At 34.9% G+C, this 13,214-nt stretch overlaps 1 protein-coding gene across 8 annotated transcripts in view; it reads right to left on the reverse strand.

Moving 5' to 3' along the window:
- LOC127838608 (phosphorylase b kinase gamma catalytic chain, skeletal muscle/heart isoform-like) overlaps positions 1–13,214 on the reverse strand; it is a 94,504-nt gene that overhangs the window by 7,800 nt on the left and 73,490 nt on the right. For all 8 annotated transcript variants that reach the window (XR_008029882.1, XR_008029880.1, XR_008029881.1 and 5 more), the window contains 4 exons: positions 10,292–10,382; positions 8,480–8,724; positions 7,046–7,129; positions 1,500–1,541 (listed from right to left, as the gene is read on the reverse strand). Coding sequence is in view for 3 of the 8 variants with exons in the window: in XM_052366478.1 (XP_052222438.1) it covers positions 1,500–1,541; positions 7,046–7,129; positions 8,480–8,724; positions 10,292–10,382 (462 nt within the window). In the remaining 5 variants the exon portion in view is untranslated. The remainder of the gene's footprint in view (positions 1–1,499; positions 1,542–7,045; positions 7,130–8,479; positions 8,725–10,291; positions 10,383–13,214) is intronic.

Here is a 13,214-nt window from a genome sequence, read left to right on the forward strand (position 1 = left end):
AAAATGACCTATCTAAATGACTGTAGCCCGGTGGATACAACCTGACCGACTTTTTTTATCCAGAGAAAACTGATGAGTATTTTTCTATCCTTATTCACTATTTGCCAGATGATGACATGATAATAATGAATTAGATGAAACTTTAAAACCAATGAAAATAACAATATTGCAAACTCTCATAACACGTGCAAATAGTCGAGATATTAAGAATGAAATAGAAATCTGAAGTATACTGATCTGTTACCACTTAAACATATGTGTCATGTTCTGAGAAAACTGGGCTTAATTCATGTGTGTAAAGTGTCGTCCCAGATTAGCCTGTGCAGTCCGCACAGGCTAATCAGGGACGACACTTTCCGCTTTAATGGTATTTTTAGTTTCAAGGAAGTCCCTCTCTTACTGAGAATCAAGTTTAGACGGACTGCACAGGCTAATCTAGAACGACACTTTACGCACATGCATTATGACCAGCTTTCACAGAACAAGACACATATAATTGCAATTCATATACACAGACTGCTGTCTCTGTCATGAAAATGTCTCTGTAAATAATAATATATAAAAAAACTGGCAATGAAAAATTGCCTCTGGCTATGACATTTTGAACTACCCCATGAAGACGCAAAAATGCAGACTAGTTCTGTACTTCTTTTAACAACAATATTAATAAGTACAGTTTGTACCACAACTATCTCCATAATAACCAACTAAAATAGATGCCTATGGTTATTGACTACGCTGGACAACAGTCAAAATCAACTCCTCACCCTATTGTCAGTATTGTTGTGTTGACAATGGCTGCTGTTTTTTGGCTAATTCCCAAGTCTAAACCTTGTTCTATTATCAAGCATATAGTGCATTGCAGACTTGTGATGATCTAACTGTGAAACAGAGTCTCATTTTGCCTGGTTGATATGATTATATGAACAAGTAAAAAGGTCGGTTGTCAATCAATTACAGTGATTCTAGTCATGGTTTGTTACCTGTTTAAATGTATATCTGTATGTTTATATATAAATTGAACTATAAATAGTCATATTTATTTGATGTCATCAATACAATAAACTTAAGATATGTGTTGAACGTATTTTTATGATATTTATGTTTGAAGCAGCTTTTTTCAATACAATTAAGTTTTATAATTTAGGCATTTACATTTAGACATTTACATTAACATCTTTTTTACATTCATGAGTAACAGACAATCTAATATTTCAATACTGTAATGACTGAATATTTGAATACTAATTGTTCTATTCCTTGCCATCCCTATCAATAACAGAACTCATGTACATTTCAACTGTTATAATGTTTATATTGTACATAACAATTTTATGATTGCATGACAATATGAATATGGTCTTTTAGCAACAAATTAAATTTTACTGAATACAATAACTGTTTTTTCAGAGACATGAGTGTAACAAGTTTTTTGCTAGAAATGAATAAATGTATTAAATAATCCCAAATATCCAGAGCAAGAAGTTTAAAACATGTACCTTAAAATGTCGCTTCGCAAAGAATTTCTTCTCAGATGTCACCTGAAATATCAGAACAAACTTCATATATAGAATGTTCATTTGTGAGCTAGTTACTTCCCTTGCACTGAAACCATTCAATGAGGTTTGACAAATCAAGCATTTTTAATTTTTGATTCAGTAAAACTGCCTTTCCATACCATAACTGATTTTACACAGAAACAAAGTAAACAAATATAGCCAACAAAAATACAAAGCAGTTCAGTCAGAAGTCTATGCACAATGATGTAATGAGACACAAACAGATTATAAAGATGAAATTACACACAAATAGTTAATACTAAATATATACATAATTAACATTGCAGTAGATTTGTAAATTATTACATTTTTTATGCAAATACCAAAAGCGCTTTGCTCATAGCAACTCAAAAATAAAGCATAAACATTTTTTTATAAGGAACATTTAATTTTGTAATTCTTTGTAAAATAGTCAATAATTCAATATCTTCATTTCATGATATAAAATGTTATGAAAACCATTTTTTGATATATTTTTATTAAATTAACATTTACCTCAACCAGTTCTAAACAATCTTGTGACAAAGTTTGTGCAGGCATGATCTTCAATTGATCAGTGTATTGTTCAATATAAAACTCTTTTTGCGCACAGCTATTTGCCTGGAGCATTTTTCAAGTTTTCTATTGCAACTGTGTCCATGTACATAAGTACACATTAATTATGAATGCTGAACCTATAAATACAAGTCATTTGACATTTTTGGCAGATGATAAATTGTGACTAATTTTCACACTATTTAAAACTTTCTATTAACAAACCATATCAAAAACTGAGCAAACCAAACAATGACTTGTCACAAACAATGAAATCAAATTATTAATTGATAATTAGTCATCAATTGTACAGCACATTTCAAGTAATTTGTTTTGACCAAAAATCATTCTACAATGGTATGCCTTTCTTAAACATAAAACATCCTGTTTTTGTTTGACATCTATATCAGTAAGAGCTCTATGTTGATGTATGTTTGACATCTACCGGTATATCAGTAAGAGCTATATGTTGATGTATGTTTGACATCTATATCAGTTAGAGCTCTATGTTGATGTATGTTTGACATCTATATCAATAAGAGCTCTATGTTGATGTATGTTTGACATCTATATCAGTAAGAGCTCTATGTTGATGTATGCTTTTTGATAACATGTCATATCATGCAAAAAGTATTTATCTTATAAAGCTTTAAAGGGACCTTTTCACAGATTTTGGCAGATAATAAAGTTTGTCATTATATGCTTTATATTTTTAAATGTAAACATCAAATCTAAAAAGCTCCAGTAAAGAACAAGAATAACATTAAAAGAAAGAAAAAAAGTAACCCCAGGGCTTAACACTAAGGCAAGTCCGAATGACATTCACTGCCTGTACCTAGGTCCGGGCTAGCCAATGTCCCAGGAACATGCCCGACCGGTTGTGTGTATTTTGGGCGGGATTATGTGTTTTATATCAATAAACTGCGTTTTAAATAAGCTTTTCAAAGATGCAAAAATCATAATACAGTATGATCATATGACAATTAAATCCCAGAGTAAGGTTGGAGACAACAAACGGATCGTAACTCGAAATAGATTTGGAACCCCCTGATTGCAATCAAAAAGAGGCCGACAATTCAGAAAATTTCCCGGCGGTTTTCCTGGTAAAACACGTCGGTACCTATTTTTAAACGGAATTCCGCTAGATACGTTTTTTTATTGGTTTCCTCGAAGTGACGTGTTTTCTCGATAAAAATACGTTTTAAACTAAAAGCCAGGATTGCCCTGATCGTCCGGGATCGATGAAGGTATAAAACTTGACATTAACACAAAGTTTCTGTAAAATTATGAGTTATTTATCAATTTTAAATCATTTTAATTTGTTTGATCGATTAGAAGTGTTTGACAATCTTTTTTTACGCAATTCAATTAGCAAAACTAATATTAATGGTCGATCCTGGCTTTTAGTAGAGTTAACCCTGAACAATTGTTACGACTACCGTTACACGTTATTTTGCGACACCTAAGATTCACTTACTGTTTGTTGTCAGACGGCAACCGCGGCAATCTATGTAAAAAAAATTTTAACGTTTCATGTCGTTGTTTTAATTTGGCTTTACGGGTGGGGATTGGGGTTCCTCAAATAAGAAAAGAAAAGGGTAGGAGGAAAGTAAGAGAAAGTATTAGGGACAAAAAAACAAGGAAATTTCTCCTGAAAGGGCCTGAAGATTACAAATAGATGTCTTAAGTAGATGAATATTGAATTCATTAGCATTAGTAAGGCAAGCTAATAAGAATGATTGAATCATAATTGCGCATCTCCATGCACAAGAAAATACAAGTTGAATGATAAATATAAAGGTTTTGATAATATTTGGGTCAGGGCACATGAAAGATTGGTCAGGGCTAGTAGGTTCTGCATTTACAAGCCCGAATGGGCTAGTTGAAAAAAAAGTTACTGTTAAGCCCTGAACCCTCAATTGGGCTTGAACCACTGACCCCTGGAGTAAAAGTCTAATGCTAAGACCACTCGGCCATCTAAACTCATACAATGAGTGATGTATTTTATACTTAATAAAAGCCAGTGCTTTTTTCCTTCTTTATAAAGTACCCGTAAAAGGTACTTTCTCAATTTAAGAAAAACTACATAATTCCCAATTGCAGTCTTAAAAATTCTCAAAAGGAAGGAAAATTCTGTCAATTTTGTTCCAAAAGTGCATTATCTGCAAGTTAACAATTAAAATGAGCACTGACACTGAACATATCAAGCTAAAACTAGAGCTTTGTCACAGAAGTGACGAATACCCCTACATGCCGCATTGACACATAATATTTTGCATGTCGTCTTTACAAAAAACAGCGGACACCATGCTCAATTTTTAAAACGCACTAAGTGACTCCTTGACCATGTTTTTGACCCAGAAATGCCCATGTTCTAACTTGGCCTTAAGATCATCTAGATACATCTTCTGACCAACACCATGCTGAATGTTAAAAAACGCACTAAGTGACCCCGTGACCTATGTTCAAACTTGTCCTAAAGATCATTTAGATAAAACTTGTGACCAAGTTTGGTGAGGATTGGATGAAAACTACTTGAATTAAAGAGCGCACAACATGGTGAGGTTTACAACACACTAAGATACCCCGTGACCTAGTTTTTGACCCGGCATGACCCATATTTAAACTTGACCTAGACATCATCTAGATACAACTTCTGACCAAGTTTGGTGACGATTGAATGAAAACTACTTAAATTAGACAGCAGACAACATTGTGATGTTTAAAACGCACTAAGTGACCCCCTGACCTTGTTTTTGACCCGGCATGACCCATATTCAAACTTGCCCTAGACATTATCAAGATACAACTTCTGATCAATTTTGGTGAAGATGAGATAAAAACTACTTGAATTAGAGAGCGGACACCATGCTCAATGTGTAAAACGTACTAAGTGACCCTGTGACCTAGTTTTTGACCTGGCATGGCCCATGTTCAAACTTGACCTACACATCATCTAGTTACAACTTCTGACCAAGTGTGGTGAAGATCGGATTTAAACTACTTGAAATAGAGAGCGGACACCATGCTCAATGTGTAAAACGTACTAAGTGACCCTGTGACCTAGTTTTTGATCTGGCATTGCCCATGTTCGAACTTGGCCTTCAGATCATCTAGATAAAACTTCTGACCAAGTTTGGTGAAGATCGGATGAAAACTACTTGAATAAGAGAGAGGACACCATGTTGAATGTTAAAAACGCACTAAGTGACCCCGTGACCTAATTTTTGACCCGGCAAGGCCCATGTTCGAACTTGGCCTTAAGATCATCTAGATACAACTTCTGACCAAGTTTGGTGAAGATCCGATGAAAACTACTTGAATTAGAGAGCGGACAACATGCTGAATGTTTAAAACGCACTAAGTGACCCGTGACCTAGTTTTTGACCCGGCAAGGCCCATGTTCGAACTTGGCCTAGACATCATGTAGATACAACTTCTGACCAAGTTTGGTAAAGATCGGATGAAAACTACTTGAATTAGAGAGCGAACACTTAATACGGACCGACAGACAGACCGACAGACCGACCGACCGACAAGTTCACTCCTATATACCCCCTAAACTTCGTTTGTGGGGGTATAAAAATGTAAAGCAATATTTAACTTGATTTGTGCTATTGAAACCATGTAATTAAAAAGACCCATAATTCCCATGGTACAGGTACTTTTCCCGATTGGGGAAGAAAAATCACTGTAAGCAATCCTGGTAGTGTCACAAAATATATAACAACAACAATAGAACACGCCAAATTATTCAATTATTTCTCATTGCAATTCTTAATAATTTTCAGGTTTTTAAATTGTCAAAAGATGCATATAAAGGATATTTTAGAGCATGGTAAATGTTAAGTATTACTGATTTCTCACAAATATAATAACTACAACGAAAATATGCGAATCTGGAACATCAGAAACGTGAAAAGGTCCCTTAAAAATATATTGCTGTTGCATTTTAAATCACTTACTTTCCAAACAGTCTGCTTTAAAGATTCAGTAATCATAAACAAACAAACAAAAACAGTACTTAAACACTACTTTGATTTATTAGGAGTGCCAATATTTCACGAATCAAAATAAGGAAAAAAAATCACTCAGATTAACATAAAACTTTAAACAAAATGACAATAAAAATGATAAACATACATGATCCTTGCTCCGGGAAAACGGGGCGTCATGCATAAGTGTAAAGTGTCAAAGCAGATTAGCCTGTGCAGTCCACCCAGGCTTATCTTGGACCACACATGAGGCTCTTATGGTATTTGTGAAAGTAAGTGTCTTCTTAGCAAATATTCAGTTTAAGTGGACAGTGTCTTCCCTAATTAGCCTGCGTGGACTGCAGAGGGTAATTGTGGACGACACTTTACACACATGCATAGAGTGGACTGCAGAGGGTAATTGTGGATGACACTTTACACACATGCATAGAGTGGACTGCAGAGGGTAATTGTGGATGACACTTTACACACATGCATAGAGTGGACTGCAGAGGGTAATTGTGGACGACACTTTACACACATGCATAGAGTGGACTGCAGAGGGTAATTGTGGACGACTCTTTACACACATGCATAGAGCACCATTTTCACAGAGCAAGGCTCACATGCATACAAATGAGTCGCGTTCTGAGAAACTGAGCATAATGCAAGTGCGTAAAGTGTTGTCCCAGATCAGCCTGTGCAGTCTGCACAGGCTAATCAGGGATAACACTTTCCGCCTTAATTGGATTTTTGCTAAGAAGAGACTTCATTTAAACGACAAATGTCACAAAAGCGGAAAGTGTCGTCTTGATTAGCCTGTGCTGATTGCAAAGGCTAATCTGGGATGACACTTTATCCACATGCATTATGCCCAGTTTTCTTAGAACACGAATCAAATTAATCTTATGATGTAACATGTTCACCATGAATGTGGGAGGATTGTAGGTGATTTATTGATGTCTACATATTGAGTACCTCCTCTATCTTGAAGAAAGGGTGATTGAGCGTCTGTCTGGCCGTCATTCGCTGTCTTGGGTCCACCACCAATAGCTTGGAGATCTGATAGAAATAGCTTACGATTATGTCACACTTAACTTATTGTCCATCATACCAGTTTTAGAATATGTTTTATTTTAATTCAATCAAATTTGTACTCTTGAAACAAGAATCACAAAATATAACTTATTCAGGAAACAATTACAGTCGAACCCTGATGGCTCAAACTCGCTTGGCTCGAACTCTCATCAAAGCACCGATTTTCTATTGCTATATATTTATATAAAATTTTGTCGGATGGCTCGAAATCGAAGGGCTCGAATTATCCGATGGCTCAAAGTGTTTTCACAGTCCCGGTGACAATTTTCACACGTTCTTTTGTTCGGATGACTCGAACTCGCTTTGGGTCGCACAAACTGTTACTCCATTAGGACTGCTTGATTAAAGGCACTCAATAATTGATTTAACACCAGCTGCAGACACGGCATCGACTTAATCGTTAATTGATTTGAGTAAAGGTGACATTTTTTATTAATATAATCAGAAATTATCTGGAGGAGTGTGAAAACTCACAGCATGTTCAATCTCAACTTGATGTAATAGAAAGCTTTGTTTCTATATGACAGCAAGGGAACGCAACACAGACTGATCATGTTATTCTTCAAAAATATAAATACTAGTTAATCAATAAATGTTGTACTGTCTGCTATGTAAATGATGTGTATACAGTGCTAATGCATTTTTTTGTTCCTTAGTGCTTAGTACCAGAAAATGTGGTACTTTAAAAAGTGCTGATATAATTTGATATATGATACATGTTTGATTGCATTTTTTACTGTTGGTAAATATTAATTCAAACGCAGAAAGTAGTACGAAGTAGTATGGAGTTTAAGCAATATGTGCACTCTTCAACTGAAGGTGAAACTGTACTGCATACTTGTTCGTAAACAAAAGTTCATTAGAATTCGGATGGCTCGAATTCGGATGGCTCAAACTTTTGTTGCCGGTCCCGACGAGTTTGAGCCATAAGGTTTCGATTGTATCTTATTATAAAGTTCTTGTTACTAATTAAAATGCTTTGCCAGGAATTGAAATAAGCTTATACACGGACTATTCTTTTGTTCAGTATTTGTAATTATAACAGAACACACAATTATATATAGAAACAATGTCTTATGCATGAACTAAAATTGATAAAATAAGCAATTTTAAACTAGAGCGGAATGGGCCCAAAAAGACAATTAAAAATAAAAGTGTTACAAGCCATGATAGCTTCACACAACACAGATTCAGGTAACTTGTACACAAACTAAACATTATTCTTTTCATTTATTAAAGTACCAGATGATTTCTGACTGTGTAACTGTCATCTGAATATGTCGTTAATATCTCTACTTCTCTCAGTAATCCTACCAGATCTTTTGCAGTCTGAGTAATGTCATCCCATTCCGGACTGCCAAACTTGTAGTTTCCCTGCATGATCATTCTCAGCATCTGCATCTGCTTGCGGTGCCAGAATGGGGGCGCCCCACACAGGAGTGTGTACATGATGACACCACACGCCCACATGTCCACCTCATGGCGGTACCCCGGCACGTTATCATACATGGACACTGCCAGGACCTCCGGCGCTAGGTACCCTGGCGTACCACACAGCTCTGAAAACACACCGGAAAATATTGGCATTAATATATATTATAACTTACGATTTAGAAGCGTTCCAGTAGATCAAGCCTTATAAGTATTTATCTATAGAAAATCTGTCTGAAATACTAGATTTTTTTATTATCAAATCAATGGCAATGAGATTAGAATTGACATCTCGCCAACTGTCAAACAGATTTGTATCTAAATATCGATTGACCAATCAGCATGCAATAAATGGTGTGCGTCGATTGCTAACGACCTATCCGCCATTATTCTAGATAAGCTAAATGCCAAGTTCTCATTTATTCGAAATGAAGTCTTGACAAGTGCGAGTGAAAGCTTCAATGTGTAGAATTACCAAAATTACCAAAATCCCTCTTATAAAAAATAAAGTTATTTCAGAAACTGAAAATGTCATATATGCAATATTAAGTATGAATAATATCACGTGTATATATACAGTAATAGGGAATATTGGTATTTGCATAACTGAACGACATCAACGTTATAAAACCCTTTTCATGTCAGAAACAAGTGGAAACGATTTTATGTAATTATTTTAATAAAAACGTATCAATGCCACCGTTGTTCGGCACTTTCAATTATAATGATTGATTAATGTCCCATAAGAAATGTTTAACATTATTTATATCACTTTTATAAGTAATAAAATGGGGGATTTCCGTATCTGCTCGGCTTCAGAAAGCATGTAAAACCTAGTCAAAATTCCAGTTATAATTCCCTTTTCGTGTCAAATACAAGTGGACAAAATGTTAAGTTAGTATTTTCGTAAATAACATGGGTAAATACTGGTAAGCATGTTCTTTATAAACTTGTATTTTTTGCATTAATTTGCTAAATAAATATATGACACCAACCCCTTTTATCAGTGTTATATGGGGTGTAAAATAAAAAAGTACATAAAAATAATCCAGAATATCACATAATATATAGGCAAGGCAAAGAAGCCACTTTAATGTAAGCTTGTATAGGTTTTCCAACCACTTAGCCACGTGACTAAGTGGGCGGAGCGATCATCGCCCAGACGAGATGTCAATACCATAACTCACAGAATGAAATCTGTTTTCTAGTAAATATCCTTATCATTGTAAGCAGCATAGGGAAAAACCTGTTCTATTATAAGACACCCACAATACACAAGTATGTGACATACTGTATTCATTCAAGAATATTCATTACTTGTTTTATAATAAGGAGGTTTGTAATAAATAGAATATTACAAAATTGAATGAATAGTATCGCATAAGTCAATTCCGTGACATCAAATTCCAATACCACCATGGACTGGTTAATACAACATCACACAATCAAACTTGCTAGAAATGACCCACCAGAGCACAGCTGTCTTGCCATTATCCCTATCTATCACTTAGTAAAAATAAAAGTCATGTATAACTTATAGACGTGAGGAGAAAATGTGTTGATAAGACATATCATAATTGAAAAATAGACAATTGAATTTATTTTAATAGTTTTTCTCCAGCACTGAAGTGATCTAGGCGCTTATAAGAAGCATTTAACTGTAAAGGGGGCTGTACTAGTGTGTGATGGCCCTACCTGAGAGTTCCTCATTAGGACCCAGCACCGTGGCAAACCCAAAGTCGGATACCTTGAGGTTGAGGTTGTCATCCAACAGGATGTTTTCTGGCTAAAAAAATATAACATAAACACGATCATTGTAACAAATTCACATCATGGGAAATTACATACAGCAAAAGAGAATTAAATTCCACAATTTTTCCACAACAGATATCTAATTTTGTCATCTGATTACTACAAGAAAACTTTCTGCACTATGGCTGCAGAAAATCAAAGATTAGAAATCAAATCACTCCTTACAGCTTTTTATGCATCTATGCAGCTTTTTTCTTAAACATTATTATGATAACAGTTGTTTTTTTCTAGCCATTTTTGGAGAAAGTCTGGTCAAATTTGACCTTTGACCTTGAAGGATGACCTTGACCTTTCACCCCTCAAAATGTGCAGCACTATGAGATACACATGCATGCCGAATATCAAGTTGCTATCTTCAATATTGCAAAAGTTATCGCCAATGTTTAAGTTTGACACAAACAAACCAACAAACAGACAGGGCAAAAACAATATGTTCCCCAGTATAGACTAAGAAACATAAAAATTAGGATTTTTTTTATAACTTCTGTTTCGGATCGGGTCAGTTTGCTTTGGGATCAAGACCATATACCGTTTTATGGTCAACAAGTTCCACCTTCGGAAAAGCCTTCATGATTCATTTAACTAGTCCAAGAAATTTATAAGAAAGCCTGTACACACGCAACTCCAGAACTTGCTTAATAAAATATGGTATGAAGTGGCAATAGGTGTCAGATCCCAAATATACCATTTCTTTGCAGCTTATTGAAACTTTGGACAGAATGAAAAAATAATGCAAAACCAAGAGATTAATTATCCTCTATAACCACCGTTTACATGATTAGTCCATTTCGTCATGAACAATTAATAAAGAGAAATAAAGTAAGGCATTAAGCAAAATACTGTATACATAAATAAATGGGTTCGCACTCATTGACTGTGATGTCATTTCATGGTCAGGTTACCTGCATATATAAATACCATAAATATACTATTTATCATTGGCTAGAGGCTGAATGATGTAAAATAAGAGGAATGTGACACAGAGCTGTGACAGATGTAATTTGCGTAATCACTCAAAGCTGTTACCATTCATTCATCATCAGAAATACTTTTAGCCATCATTGGTGTATTGTGAGTTATGTTTGACACATTTTCATTTTTAATGTACAGTCATGATTCTAAGAAATTTACTTCCTCAAATTAATTAATCAACTTTATCAGCAGTAAGTTTGCTATAACTGTCAACCAAGGTCCTCAGTGTATCCTTAACTCATGAAAGGATGAAGCCCATAAAAAAGCAGAGCATAAAGACTGATAAAACTGCATGGGATTATCACCAATACCATTCAATCCTTCTTTACAGGGCTAAATGTAAATTGCTTTGCGATTTAAATAAAGCAAACATAAATTAAATTAGCAAACATGTCATAACCTTTAACATAAGTCTTCAGGGAATAATCTACATGTGCGTCCCGTGTCTATGACGCACAAATATGGAAATAGATGCATCGTTTTGAAATATGTGCGTCCACTCGGACGCATTGCTGAACTGTATCTGTTAACGCATACGTGAATCACGATAAGTACGAACCATCTTGTGTACGAGTCAAGAGTGTAGCAATGAATGCTGAGTTTAACCGAATGAGGCTTGAAGACTCCAACAAGTCTTTTGATTAGCTCTAGTTGAGCCGCTGCTGTTTAAAACGAACCAATTAGAATGGACCTTTAAATAGAATAGAATGTGTTATGATATTTTCTAGAGTCCCCGGATGAAAACCTGCTTTAACTTTGTCATAAATAATACAGAAAAAATGCCTCCGTAATAAGGTGTTGAAGCTAAATCCAAAACAAACAAATCTAAACTTTAATAACGGTAGGTCAACGGCTTGCAATTCGGACGTAAACAATAATATTATCAAGCTCGCAATTCGGATGTTAACAATAATATTATCATCGATTTGAGTCAAGTTGAAATGTTGTAACAGATAATGTTAAATCCTATGTGAAGGCAAACAAGATAGTGATAACTCTGAATTTGTTTTGTTGGTTTCAACAAGTTTTTGAGATAATTAAAAGTTTAATGCAAGTATAGTTATTGAGCTAGTGTGATTTAGACATATTTTCTTCACTACTTGGTATCTTGCAAAATTTGGGACCCATTCTTTTTCAAGGTGGACTCATTAATTTTGGCCTGGGACTCATTGGTCTAAAATCTGCGAGTTCAGGGACCCATAGATATTAAATTCTAGATTATTCCCTGAGTCTTCGAAATCATGCTGGTTTTATGGCTAATCTGATAATTATATTGTAATAATTTGTTCATGACTGTAATCCAGCTTTACCTCCCACACAAGTGTATTTTGCGTAACCATGCAATGTAAAAATGGGTGTAATATGCTAAATGTGGCCAGCACACCTCCAGATCAGCCTTTGCATCCGCCCAGTCAGGTCAGGAGCTGCTGTCAGCAATAGTCACGAATATGATTCATGGTCTGATAAACAAACAGGGTTGCTCCTGACAAGACTGCACAAATGAGCATGTGGCACAAGACACACAGCTAATTTATTTTTAAGGATAACACTACATCCACACATCAAAGCTTTAAACTAGTTCTGACGAGATCATGGTGATGGTATTGTTTGCTTATAAATTATTACCTTTATTATTATATTTATTTCATGTCATTAAAACGTTTCAAACAACTTATTACATTTATTTACAGATGCGATTCTATGAGAAATGTTAGATTCAATTATTATTTCGCTGAGATCGTTTTTACAAATCATCGTTTTAAGTCTATATTCATTTAGCTTTAGCACACAAATTTGCATATTTTATTAGTCATCGCATATTATCTTGCGTAAC

This window comes from Dreissena polymorpha, chromosome 1 (genome assembly GCF_020536995.1).
Source record: "Dreissena polymorpha isolate Duluth1 chromosome 1, UMN_Dpol_1.0, whole genome shotgun sequence".
NCBI lineage: Eukaryota > Metazoa > Mollusca > Bivalvia > Myida > Dreissenidae > Dreissena > Dreissena polymorpha.